Raw genomic sequence first — 13,790 nt, 5'->3', positions numbered from 1 at the left:
TCACCCTCCTCCCTCCTTCCTTCCCTCCTGTTCCCCTCTCCCTCCTCCCTCCTCCCTCTGTCCTTCTCCCTCCTTCTCTCCTTTCTCCATCCTCCTCCCTCCCTCCATTCTCATCCCCTTTCCCTCCTCCCTCCTCCTCCTTCCCTCCCTCTGTCCTCCTGCCTCCTCTCTCCTTCTCTCCCTTCCTTTTCCCTCCTTCCCTCCCTCCCTCCATTCTCCTCCCTCTGTCCTCCTGCCTCCTCTCTCCTTCTCTCCCTCCATTTTCCCTCCTTCCCCCCCTCTCCATTCTCCTCCCTCCCTTCTCCTCCCTCTGTTCTTCTGCCTCCTCTCTCCCTTCTCCTCCCCCTCCTCCCCCCATCCTCCTGCCTCCTCCCTCCTCACTCCATCTTCCTCCTTCCTTCCCTCCTTCCCTCCTTCCATCTCTCCTCCCTCCTGCTGGGCCACAGCTGGGAGGGGAGGCAGGGCACAACTCCAGGGTGGCAGGTGGACACAGGACGGCTATACACCAAGACATACCTTTGTCCAACCCCAGAACATGCAGGCCTCCGCCCTTTGCCTGAAGGGAAGGACCAGGCCCTCCTTCCTGGGGGTGGTGGTGGTGGTGGCACAGAGGCAGGTTCGGAGGCTGCCAATGTGGGGCCTCCTTGGACTTCTGGGAAGGAGCTCCCTCCCCAGTCTCCTTGGCCCCCTTGCTGAGCTCCTCTCCTCCCAGCATCCTCCATGTGTTTCTTCTCTCACATTGGTGCCTGTGGGGTCCACACTTCACCCGATCCTTGCCCACCCACCACCACCCCTCAGCTGCTCCCAGGTCCTTGATCTGTGGGTGGCCCCTCACCCACCCACTGGGTGCATGGCCCCTAAGCATGGGTATCTTCCAGATTTGGGGAAGGGTCCCTCTCTTTTTAGAATCTTCCCAGCCACCACCCCTATGCAGGTCTTAAAGTGTGCCTACTTGGGGTCCTGCCACGACCTCTGCCCTGGGGTCCCTACCTCCCCTCTCTTTGTCTCTCCTCCCTACTGCCCCCTAGAATCCATGAGAAAGGCCCAAAGCAGGGAGGAGGTGGAGGGTTGCTGCAGTTAGAAAGAGCCTGACCCTCCCAGCAGGGCCTCAGCCAGCTCCCTGCTCCACCCTGCACCTCTGGGGACTTAGGAGAGAGCCCAGAAGCAGCTTTCCCATGTGAGCAAACCTCCTGCACCCCACTCCCTGCCCTAGACACACTGCTCCCAGGAAGAAGTTCTATGTTGAAGATGCAAAGAGTAAAAAGAACCCCGAGTTTATCTTCTGCTCTGTTTTCTCAATCTCACCACACCCAGTTTCAAGGGGGACTTTTTGAGTGTTGTTGCCAAAGCTGTTGTTTGTGGTTAGGGCTTGTGTGCTGGGTAGAAGTGGATGTTTTCATCAGAGGGATGCAGAGAGGAGGGAACAATGACAGGAACTATCTCTAATGAGAGTCACTGTGCTGTTGCAGCATGTGTGGGTCTCAGAGTTCCCACAAGGAAAATCCAATGTTTGATTGCTGTGCACACAGCTTAGAGACAAGGGGACATAATCAGAATAAGTTTGAAAGATCACTTCTGGATAATCTTCCATTTTTAAAATAACAACAGAGAGCTCTGTCACACTGGAGTAACTGGGCCAGACTTACACCCTCTGTACACAATTGCAATACTCTACATGAATTAATTGTTTGGGGGCATTGGGGCACAGTCCGCGTGGGACAAAGAGCAGGACCACAAAGACAATGGACCCTGCAACCACCCAGCTTTTTGCCTGGTGACAGTTCCTGGAGTGGCACTACCAGGAGGCTGGGTCAGGAGGCAGTGATAAGAGCAGCAGGGGCTGTGTGCCAGGGGGAGGGAGCCACACAGAGCAAGTGCAGAAAGCAACATAGGGGCACCTTTGAGACATCACTGAACACAAAGCCATGTAGGCATAGAGTACATTTCACAAGGTGGACAAAGAATGGCCAGATTGCTGTAAGCTGAATGGTTCCCAGGGCTGGGAGACATTCAAGATGTGACCCAGGTATGCAGTGGGGATGCTAAGTTGTGCATTATTAGTGGGAGTAAAATAGCCCAAGAGCAAAGGCTACAAGCACCTACTGAAATGAAGGACAGAATAAACCCCCAAAGGTTTGCACTGATCTGCAAACAGGCTAACTGCCTTCCACCACTCTTCATAGGAAGACGGGAAATCCAGCCCTGAGCAACATAGCATTGGCAGCACCCAACGTCCACTCAGGTCTTACTAGCCATAGAAGCTGGGCATTGAGACCCAAAGCAGAAGAAAAAACCCAATAGCTGTGGGATCCAGAAATGAGAAGGATGTGAAACCAGCAGATGGTGGCTTTGAAACAGTATTGAAAATATGCTTAGGTATTTAAAGGAGAATGTGATGTAAGAGAAGTCATATGGAAGGAATAAAAAGAAGCCAAGTGGAAATTCTGAAAATGAAAAAGGCAATTTCTGAGATGACAGATCCCTTCAAAGGAATTAGCAATAGATTAGGTATTGAGGAGGAAAGGCTTGGTGAACCTGAAGACATAAGAACAGAAACTATACAGACTAAAGCAAAGAGACAGAAAAGACTGGAACACGTGAAGAAAGATTCAGGGATCTGTGTATAAAGAATCTTTCTGCCTGTCTGGGCTGAGAGGGGGAAACCTTGGAGGTGGGGTAAGACCAAATAATTGAAGAGATAATGGTTGAAAATTTTCCAATCTTGAAAACTATAAGCCCATGCATGGATCCAGGAATCTTGATAAACCCCAAGCAGAAAAAACATGACAGAAACATACTAAGTCCATCATAACCAAATTTTTGAAAAATAAGAAGAAGAAATCTAACACGGAAGAGAAAAGACCCACATGATATAAAGTGGAATGAAAGAATGACTGCAGACTTTTTATCTAAACTATGCACCCCCAGGAGACAATGGAATAGCATCTTTAAAGAGTTATAAGGAAAAAAAAAATCACACAATTTCCATACCATGGAAAAGAAAGAAAGAAAGAGAGAGAGAGAGAGAGAAAGAGAAAGAGAGAGAGAAAGGAATTAAGGAAGGAAGGGGGAAAAAGAAAGACTTTCAATAAATGAAGTCAAGACCACTAAAGAGTACGGAGTTGCTTTGTTAGAATGATGAAAAAGTCCTCAAACTGATCATGGAGACACATGTGTGAGTCTGAATACACTAGAAACTGTTGAATCACACACACTGAATGGTATGAACGTTATGTACAGGCACATTGAACTTTGCGGATACTGCATTTTTTACCAGCTGAAGGTTCATGGCCACCTTGCATCGAGTGTGTCAGTGCCATTTTCTGACAGTATTTGCTCACTTCATGTCGCTGTGTCATCTCTTGGTAACTCTCACAAAATGCCAAACTTTTGTATGATTATATTTTTCATGCTGGTCTGTGATCAGTGATTATGACTTGCTGAAAGTTCAGATGATGGCTAGTGTATTTTTTCACAATAAAGTACTTTTTATTAAAGTCTGTACTTTTGTTTTTAGACTTATTGCTATTTCACCTTTAATAGACTACAATGTAAACATCACTTTTCTCTGCACTGGGAAATCAGAAGATACAATTGACTTGCCTTATTGCAATATTTGCTTTATTGCAGTGGTCTGGAACTGAAACTGAAGTATCTCCAAGATGTATGTGATTAAAATAACATGAATAAATGTGTCTGCCCTGTAAAAAAAAGATGAAGGCAAAATAAAGACTTCTGTAGACACATAAAAGCTAAGAGAACTTGTTGCCAGCACACCTAAGTGACAGTAGAGTTAGAAGAAGAAAAATGATGTCAAAAGATGTTGGTAAAGTACAGAAGCAAGCCATCAACTGGTAGATAAAATATGTCTGATGAGGGACTGACATCCAAAATATATAAAGGATTTCTGTAAGTCATCAATAAGAAGATAAACAAAAACCTTATTAAAAATGGGCAGAAGAGTTTAACAGACACTCCACAGAAGAATCAATGCAAATAACCATAAGCACACGCAACAGAGTAGATTAAAATGGTGGAACACCATCATCTAGCCACCAGAATGGCTAAAGCTAAAAAGGTGGGCGTTGACGAAGATATGAAGCTGAAGGAATGCTCATCTATTGCCAGGGTGACTGCAAAGTGGTACAACCTGTCTGGAAATCAGTTTGGCAGTTTGTTATAAACAGAGAGTTAGCCTGTGACCCAGTGATTCCACTCCTAGGTATGTACCCAAGAGAAGTGGAAGCACATGTCCACGGACAGACTTGTCACCAAATGTTCTTATCAGTTTTATTTGTAACAGCCCCAAACTGGAAAGAACCCAGATGCCTTTCAGCAATGAATGGAATCATGTTGTCCCTCATCTGGCCAGTGGAGCACCACTCCACAATGACAAGGGACAAGCTACGGATGTACACAGCCACGGGAGTGAATATCAGGAGCAGGGCGCTGAACCAGACATTGAAGCCTATGTACTGTGTGATTCCATGTGCCTGCAGTTGCAATTCTAGGAAAGACATTTCCAATCCACAGCAGCAGAATGCCCATGATGGTCGTCTGGGGCCATGGGTGGTGGTGGGGGTGACTATAGAGTCACAGGGGACTTTTTGCAGTGGACAGAATGTCCCATATCATGACCGTGGTGTTGATAACATGAATGGGTGCATTTGTCAAAGTGTATTTCAATAAAGTTGAACTAATAAAATAATAGCTATCATTTATTCAGCCCCACCTGGCCCCAGGCAGTATGCTAGAGCTTTCAATGCAGTTTGTCCAATGGATGGATGGATGGATGGATGGATGGATGGAAGGGAAATGGACAGATGGATAGATGGATATGGAAGGATGGATGGATGGATGGATGGATGGATGGATGGATGGATAGATGGATGATACATGGATGTGTGGATGGAAGGATAGATGGATGAAGGGAGGTAAGGAGAGTGGGAGGATTGAATAACAACCCCACGAGATAGTTATTTTAAGTCCCACTTTACAGGTGAGAAACAGGACTCAGACAGGGTAAGGAACTTACTCTTGGTTACACAGCCAGAGACCCTATCAGAGCACATGCTCAGTCTAGCCCAACACCCAACACCCGGCACTACCCAGCCAGCAGCTGCACTCTAGGAGAGAGCAGCAGGGCACAATGTTGATGGCAGGTGACAACAGCTGCAAAGGCTCTGGGCCCTGAGGAGCCAGGTCCTCGGGATCGTCTCCCAAGCCTGGGGAGGGGGATCAGCTCATCCTGTACGTGTCCTGGGTCCACAAGACCAGGAACTGGCCCCTGGGGCCCCAGAACACACCTGCTGGATGAACACCAGCCATGCAAGGCAAGGGCTAGGGCAGGCTCTGTTGCGGGGATGAACACTGCCGGCTTGGGACTGGCCTGGGGCTGGTGTGACTGAGCAGGCTGCATGGGAAGGCCAGGCAGGAGGGGGCTCTGAGTCAGGCCCCCTAGAGGCCTTCAGTCATTCACTCACTCACTCACTCATTCACTCATTAGCAAGTACCTACTGAGCACCCAGATGCTCCACAGAATTGTCCAGCCCCGAGAAGGCAGAGGGCAGACCCGAAGGTTTAACCCGAGCAAAGGGCATGTCCTGGTGCAGAGAATCTTGCAGGCTACTGCCCCAGAGCTCTTCTCTGGCCAGGCTCTGCTGGGGAAGGAAAGTGGCCCCAGGGCAGCCGGGAACTCAGTGGCAGCAGGTGGCCAGGATGGACACGGGCAGGACACCGAAATCGATCTTCCAGCCCTGCCTACAGGTGGCCTGTCCCTCCCTTGCTGGAGAGCAGCCACCTCTCAGGAACCAGGGGGGGACGTTCTTGGTGCAGGGATGCAAGGTGGCTCTCTGCTGCCTCTACCCAGCCTGCACCAGGGCTGGGACTCAGTCTGGATGTGGGATTTCAGCGATGCCCAAAAAAATCAGCAATCAAGGTACATGATATTTTAATGTGATATTTAAAAAATTAAAAATTAATGCAAAAACATTCATGATAAGCAAAATGCTGAACTTAAATAGAAGGGAGAGAATATGTGATACCTTTGTGTCTACGAGGCCTGCTTGTACAAGGCACTGACTTCTTCGAGGTCCAAGTGGGTACATAAATCAGGGGGCTTTGGAGCCTGAACAGGTCTAGGTTTGACTCTGGTTCTGACATGCATCAGTTGTCTGTCCTTGGAAAAGTTAACTACCCTCTCTGAACTTCAGTTTTCTCACCTGCAGAGAAAAAAATGAAGGAAATTTCAGCTTGGACAAATGTCCTGGAGTTATTACATGAGGCACGCATGTGGGGTAGCTACTGTAATTCGTGGCACCTGGCACACAGTAGGTGCTCAATAAATGCAGGCAGGTGCCATTGTTGATGAACTGATGTGAACAAAGCATCCTGGGTGGTCAGAGGAGGCAGGGGTGAATGGAGGAGGGGGTGGTTGAGGCTGCCTGGTCCGTTGCCATGTGCCAAGCACCAGGCTGGCCCTCGCTCTTCCTCACCCAGGGCCCCGCCATCCTGCCTGTTTGTACAGAAGAGGACCAACCAAAGCTAGGGCATTGGGTATGAGCCGGGGCTCACACGGCAGGAACGCAGGGGTGCCTGGTGGGGAGGTCCTGTGTCCTCAGCCTGAGGTGCTGTCTCCATGAGGCCCCGGGCAGGTGGTGCTATATGGGGGGGAGTCTTGCCCCCCCGCCCCCACCCAGGAGAAGAGCAGGAGGCAATCCTGGCTGGTCACGTGCTCTCTTGTTTCAGGTTGCCCTTTCCGCCGGGGGATCGAGTGACCTTCAACGGGAAGGAATGCATGTGTCAGAAGTGCTCCCTGCCCAAGACAGCAGGCAGCAGCGTGCACCTGTCCCAGGGCCTCTGGAGTAAGTGGGTGCAGAGGGGTTGGGGTGAAGGGAAAGTGGGAGGGACCTGACCACCTGGACCCGAAGCAGAAGCAGTGGGAGTGAACGGTGACTGTTGACAGACAGACACAGGGAGGGAACCAGGGACAGAATTCTCTGGGAGTCTGTGCCCTCCAGCCTGCCTCCTCCAGGAAGCCTCCTGGCTTCCTCTGGTTCTCCCCTGCACACACACACGTTCAGCTCCACAGGTAATTCTAGACCCTTCAGAAACCCTTTGGGGGAGTCATTGGGAGAACACTGAACTCTGGGCGCCTGAGGTCGAGAGTTCCTGGGTTTACTGCTCCATGCCCCAGGAGCAAGGCCCAGGTTTGTATGCCATGGGTATTCAATAGATGCTTGTTGGAAGCAGTAGCAGACTGTCACAGAACAAATGTGAGCTGGAGTGTCCTTGAGGGTGCAGGGCAGTGCGAGAACAATGTGGGGCAGGCAGGAGCCGCCTTCCATGGCTTCCACGGCTCTTCTGGGCCAGATGGGGGATGTGGGGAAGGAAAAGGGGCCCAGTGCTCCAAGGCCTGCTGCTGCCATGCTCCCCGGACAGGAAGGGAGTTTCAGCGCCCGCCCTGTATGCCGTGGTCACAGTGGCGCCCCAGTGCTGGGCTCGAGTGCCTCTCAACAAAGGAGATTGCCCCTGCTGGCTTCCAGAAGCTCAGGGCTGACCTAGGGGTCTGGTAGTAGTGAAAGGAGGCGAAGCCTTCATCCCCTGGAGAGGCCAGCGAACAGCAGTTCCGGCTGGTGAGGCTGTGGATTTGGGGCTTGCTCGGAGAGTCCTCCGTTCAAAACTTTCTTGTGGAGGACAGGATTGCCTGAACTTCTGAGAATTTGCTTCACAATTGATACTGTTATAATGAAATCTGAAATAGTAATAAAAAAACTCGAATAAGCAAAATTGAAAAAGGGGGCGAGATTAGTTCAAACAGTTTGTTCAGAGCTCCCTGGCAGCCAGAGTAAAAAGGGAAATATGCCCAAACCCGGACTCAATGAGAATTTGGTGAGAGTTTTAAAAGGCTCTGCCCTTTCCAAATGTAAATTTACTTTAAAATATCAAATTTACCTTTCCAGAGAACAAATGCTCCCCTGACCCTCAGATGGTCTAATAATGTGACCTGTCCCCTCTTCCAGTTCAGTGAGACTCTTCAGCTTAGCACCTCCTTTGTGCCTAGAAAGTGTTAAACATTCATCACCAGCTCTTGGTTCTTGCGTGGATGTTTGCAAAATCTTCCGAGTTCCTGCTTCCTTTTGTGCCCAGAGCAGCCGTGCTATGCAGGAAGCCTCCTCTCCTTCTACAGGTGCAGAAGTGCCCGGAGTCTGGTGGGGAGGCGGGTGAGTGCCAGGCACCCAGCTGGGGAATGGTGCCCCTGAGGCTTGAGCCAAGGCCTTCAGACTCTGAAGCCTGGGAGCTCACCCTGCTGTGACAGATGCTTTCGAAGGAGGTGGCCTTGTTTCTGAAACTTGACACAAGGGTTCAGGTTGGTGGGCGTTGAAGAGAAGGCTCTATAGAACAGGGAGAAAATGGGAGGTGCCGTGGGCCACCCTCAGACCCTTGTGAGTGGACAAGGGGGGCTGCTGCATGGGGACAGGGAACAGAAGGAAACAGGAGAGATGGAAACCAGAGGGCAGACCCAGGCCAAGAGTCCCAAGCATGTCCCAGAGGCAGCGAGGAGCCATAGAGGGCTGTTGAGTGAGGGGTGCCGGGAGGAGCCTGAGCAGTGTGGTTTGCCTGCAGGTTGCGGGGCTGGGGGAGGTGCTGTGGCCCCCCGCAGTGGGGTGAAAGGGTGAAACCTGCCTTTCCCCGGGGCAGCTATAGTGGTAGGAGTCCAGCTGGAGTCCTGGGCTCTGAGCATCCCTCGGAGTCCCTCTTCTGCTCTCTGGCCCTGAGTCTGTTGCTTAGAAACAGGATAAGCACTTGGCATTGGACGCCCATGCCATTCCATCCCTGGAGAAGCACACCCCTCCTTCTGAGGCTTGCACAAGAGCGGCTGCCCTGGGCCGCCTCCCCCACTGGAGGAGGGTCTCCTCCCCAGGAGGGCTTATTGCTTCTCTTCCTCCGGGCTCCAGCTCTGAACAGGTTGCTGGTCTCACTGCCACAGGGCAGCCCTCCCAAGGGCCTGGCACCGTAATGTCAGGGACAGCTGTGGGCCCGGCTGCCCCAGGCAAACCCTCCCACTCACCCCTGCTTGCCCTGGGCAAGCTGTGTCCCCTCTCTGGGCCTTGGGACTGGGCACGGGATCAGAATTATGTGGGGGCAAGGGTCTGGGGCAGGGTGGGCAGGCGGTGAGGCCTTGGGGGACCAGAGTGGGGAGCAGCTTTGTCTGAGCCAAGGGGCCCTGGGGCCTGTTCTTGGGCTTGGCCCCCCGTTCTGCACCCACCCTGGGTCCGTGCTTCACCGGCTGGGGCTCAGCCCAACCAGGGCATTGATGGATTCACACCCAGAGCTGGGGTCATACTGGAGCTGGGGCCCCTGGAGGCCCCTCCAGAGTCAGGAGGAAGTGGGACGAGGCCGAGGGTCCACAGCCCTTCCCTTTGAGACCATCTAGTCTGTGGCCCTTGGAGCTTCTGCATCTTCTTCCCTAAGAGAGGCTTCCCAACCCCCTGGCTGGCCCACTCCTGCCTGGGAGACGGGGCAGCGAGGCTGAGCTATATGCCTTGTGGGGTACCATGACTGCTATTGGGGTGCACCTGCCTTGTGGAGTGCTGCAGCCTCCAGCAGCCAACACCCACTCCTGGCCGCCTTCCAGCCATGCACCTCACGCCCTCGAGCAGCAGTCAGGGGTGGGTGTCGCCAGTTTAGCTCCAAGCCCCTGTGCGTGGGGTGCACTTGAACGCGCTTTCTCTCTCCCAGCAGCTGCTCCCACTTTTCCACTGTTTGGGGCTTTCAGAGAAATGACAGGTCCCGCTCATAACATGTCAGCATTTGCACGTTTTAGACCTCAGTGGGCTCCATGCCTTCTGAAGTCAAGCTCGGATTCAACTCGGAGCCCTTCCTGCTTCCCGACCCGGTTTGACCTGGAGGGCAGGAGCGACAGTGGGCCTGACCCTCTCAGTTCACAGCTGGGGCTCATTGCCGTTGCCGTGATGAGCTAGTCTAGGGTGTGTGGGTGAGTGGGCGGCCTTCCCGGCAACCTCTGCCCTCAGCAGTGGGGACACACTCCCTCGAGGACATCCCCTCTGCTGATGACTCGTCACCAGATCCTGTGCTGTCATTTGCAAAGCCCTGCAAAGCCACACTGAGCTCCAGTTGTGTTTGGAAAGTGAGGATTGCTGTTTCCATGACAATGGTCCTTCAAGCGTGTTGCTCTATCTCAGAGGTCAGGGCTTGCGGTTCTGAGACTCTTCCTGAGGTCGCCGGGATGAGTGAAGGGCTGAGGTCGGTGTCCGGTCCGTGTCCCCCTGCAGCCGCAGCTGGCACGCTGACCTAGAGCCTCTGGGCCCTCCCCTGGGGCAGGAGGCAGAGTGTGCTGTCAGAGGCATCCTCAGATGGTGACCGCGGGACATCGGGCCATCGTTGTCTTCCCATCGTGACAACAGTAGCACGAGTCCCAGCATTCGGCCCTGTGTGCATGGAGTTGGTTGTCAGACACCCCCGTGGGCCTAGAGCTGTTAGCTGTCCTCAGCCGCGTAACAAGTGTGTGAGCCTAGATCTTCACTACCCCCATAAAATGCATCCCCACTGTGCTGAGCACAGAGACTTGCATGACTTGCCCATGGTCACACAGATGGGGAGGGCATCCTGGCTCCAAGGGCCACATTTCTAACTGCTGCTCACCCTGCCGCCCCGCCACCCCAGGCGTGATGCGGGGTGGCGTGCTCCTTTGCTCTATGCGTTTCCGGAGAAGCACGCTAAGGCTCCGAGCTGGGTTTCTCCACTTGGGCGCTGCTGACTGGGCCCATATGATTCTCGCCGTGGGACTGTCCCTTCCTCTGGAGGACAGTGAGCAGCATCTCTGGCCTCAGCCTCCAGGTGCCTGGAGTTTGCCCCCTCCAGCTGTGGCCATCCAAAGTGTCTCCAGACATTTCCAAGGGTCCTCTGGGGAGCACAGTCATCCTCGGTTTCGGTTTCGAGGCAGTGACCTGGAGCTTATAGAGCAAGCCTGCGCTCAAAGCCAGACTGCTCAAATCCACAACGGGCACGTTGCGAGGTGTGAGTTGCGCGTTGCATTGTCCCTGTGCTGCTGGAGGATTGAGGGAGGGAGAGGGCTGGGGATGGGGTTTGAATGCCTCCTGAGCTTGAGTGGGGAGGACATTCTCTTGGTCCCCATTCATTCATTCACTCATTCACGAGTGTGTCCACTCGGCAAGGTTGAGCTGCCAGCCCATGCTGGGCCCCCAGGGTCCCCAGATGAACAAGCCGCTCTTGTCCCTCGTGGCCCTGGATCTCGGAGCTCGGGTCCAAGCGTCAGGTGTTGCACGTGGATTTGAACAGTGTGGTAACTTAGGAAAGCCAGAGCTTGACCAACAGTTTTGTGGGCATCAAATATTTTCTCTTCTTAAAGCCAATTATACCCTGTCTGCTGAGGAGAAGGGCAGGAGCAGGGGTCCGAAGGGCATCTGTGGAGCCCCTGCTAGGCACCCTGCCCACGTCCCGTCCCCTTCTGTCCTGGCAGGAGGCACCTCCTTGTGCAGGTGTGGTGAGTGTGGTCTTTGGCTTTTGTCATTTAATGGGACCGCTCCACCCCACCCGCGAGGAACCGGGGGCCCACCGAGGACAGAGCTGCTTGGCTCACTGTGACCCAAAGAGTGCTGGGGGGCCTGGTGTGGCCGCCCACAGCTGGAAGGCCTGGAGGCAGGCTGGGCCAGATCAGGACCCGGAGGCCCTGGGACCCCGGAGCCATCGAGCAGGGACGGGCACACTGGGAGGGAGAGAGGAGGTGTGGGGATCCAGCCCAGGTGGGGACCGTGGGATGAGAAGCACGCATCACCTGAGGGCAGTTTGCCAAGGGAGGAATCCCCGAGGCTGCCCTCCTGGGGCCTGGCTCGGACTCGGGCTGACTAGGAGCAGGAACACGGGTGGGGGACTAGGCGGTCTTTCTGTGTCTGGGATGCGGCACAGATGGCCACGGAAGGAGGTCCAGACGGGTGGGCCGGTAGGGCTTCCTGGGAGGGGCATCCTGGCAGGGGAGCGCCCAGGGGAAGGAGTGGCAGGGGGCACAACTCCTTGGGGCGGCACGTTGGCCAGGTCACTTAGGTTCACATTCTCCTTGTCAACCGAAGATGACAGATGGGCCCCCCCCTCCAGACCTGCTGCATCCCCTCCAAGCAGCCCCCACCCTGCAGTGCGCTATTGTTCGAGGGCACACCTGCTGTGGGGGGTGGGCACCCAGCCCCAGGCCATCCTGGCCTCTGTCAGCTCCCAGCCCAGGCTGCATGCAGTCAGCGCTCAATGCATGCAAGGGTGAACTTTGTGATTGGTTTTCTACATGTTCACACCGGCTGGTAGGTCGCAGGGTTCTTCCAGCACACCCAGCTGGACTGTCCCGTCTGTCCCCTCTGTCCCCTCCCACAGGTTGGCTCTAGACACTTTTGCCTCTGGTGATCCAGTGGTCTGGTCCCACACGCCTCTGGCCCATGGTGATGATGTCTGTGTCCTGTTCTTTTTTTCTTTCAGGTTGTGGAGGCTGCGGCACAGAAATAAAAAATGGCCAGTCCCTGGTGGCTTTGGAGAAACACTGGCATTTGGGCTGTTTTAAGTGTGAGACATGCGGGAAGCAGTTGGACGCAGAGTACATCAGCAAGTGAGTGGCGGGCTCCTCCCACGTCCCTCCTGTGGTTGCTCCTGTCCTGTCAGGCCCTACGTGTTTGTCCCCCTACCTGGCATCTTTGCTAGCAGCCTGGCTTCCTCAGTGTGGTCTGCAAAAACTTCAGCTCCGATTCTGTGGATCGAAACAGAGACCGTCCCCGCTCTCTGCCTTTGTAAATGCGTCCCCTTGCCTGGCCCCAGGGGTCACCCTCATGAGGCCCCTGGGTCACCTGTAGCTTGCATGGTGGAGGCCAGCTGACTCCAGCAGCGGGAGTGAGGGGAAGAGGGCTGAGCCACCGCAGCTGTCACAGAGCTGATGGAGAACTCAGCCCCAGCTCCAACTTCTGCAGTGCCTGGCCATCTGGCTGCTGCTCCTGGCCGACCCCATATCCCCGGACCCCAGACGTGTGGCCAGGATGCCGTGATGGGTTGGAGGGCACATCTTATCCGAAAGCTGTGCAGATGGAGCCTCTGGGAGATCTTAGCCCCGAGCAGAAGCAGCTGGTTTGCCAGGAAGGGGTGCATTTCAGCCCCTGGCATTGGGGACTATGTCAGGGAAGCCCCTCTGGCCCAGAGTTAGGGGGACAGCTGAAAGGTGCAGAGCAGGGTCCTTTCTGTGAGTTGGGGGCCTCTGTGGGCAGCTCATTTGGGAGAGCCTACAGGTTCTCGATGCCTGAGGGAGCAGAACTGGCCCAGGCACTGGAAGTGTGATAGAACCACACAGAACGAAACCTGTGTGTGTGTGCACACACATGCACATACATGCATGTACACATTCACACACATGCATACATGCACACATGGGTGCATATACACATGCACACACATGCACGGACATGCAGACATGCATTCACACACGTGCGTGCCCATGCACACATATGCACACACCCGCATGTACACATTCATCTCACATGCATGCACAAAGTGCACATGCACACGCATTCACACACACATGCACACATGCACACACATCCACACACACGCATGCACATATCCATGCACACATGTTCACACACATGCGCGGACACACATTCACACATGTGTATGCATGCACACACATCCACAGATGCATGCACATGCTCACGCATGCACACACATGTGTACACACATCAATGCACACACATTCACGCATGCACACATATGCCTCCACAGAT

The 13,790-nt window shown here is 53.8% G+C and overlaps 1 protein-coding gene across 1 annotated transcript in view; it reads left to right on the top strand.

The window, feature by feature from the left end:
- Positions 1 to 13,790, top strand: part of LOC111149007 (actin binding LIM protein family member 2) — a 133,407-nt gene that overhangs the window by 43,491 nt on the left and 76,126 nt on the right. Inside the window, exons 4-5 of the mRNA XM_022505882.1 lie at positions 6,748 to 6,863; positions 12,505 to 12,631. Of these exons, the coding sequence (XP_022361590.1) occupies positions 6,748 to 6,863; positions 12,505 to 12,631 (243 nt within the window). The remainder of the gene's footprint in view (positions 1 to 6,747; positions 6,864 to 12,504; positions 12,632 to 13,790) is intronic.

The sequence above is a fragment of the Enhydra lutris genome, unplaced genomic scaffold, assembly GCF_002288905.1.
Source record: "Enhydra lutris kenyoni isolate GAN:26980312 unplaced genomic scaffold, ASM228890v2 scaffoldscaffold21, whole genome shotgun sequence".
NCBI lineage: Eukaryota > Metazoa > Chordata > Mammalia > Carnivora > Mustelidae > Enhydra > Enhydra lutris.
Note: the sequence above shows the minus strand (reverse complement) of the source record. Positions and strands in the feature narration are given on the sequence as shown.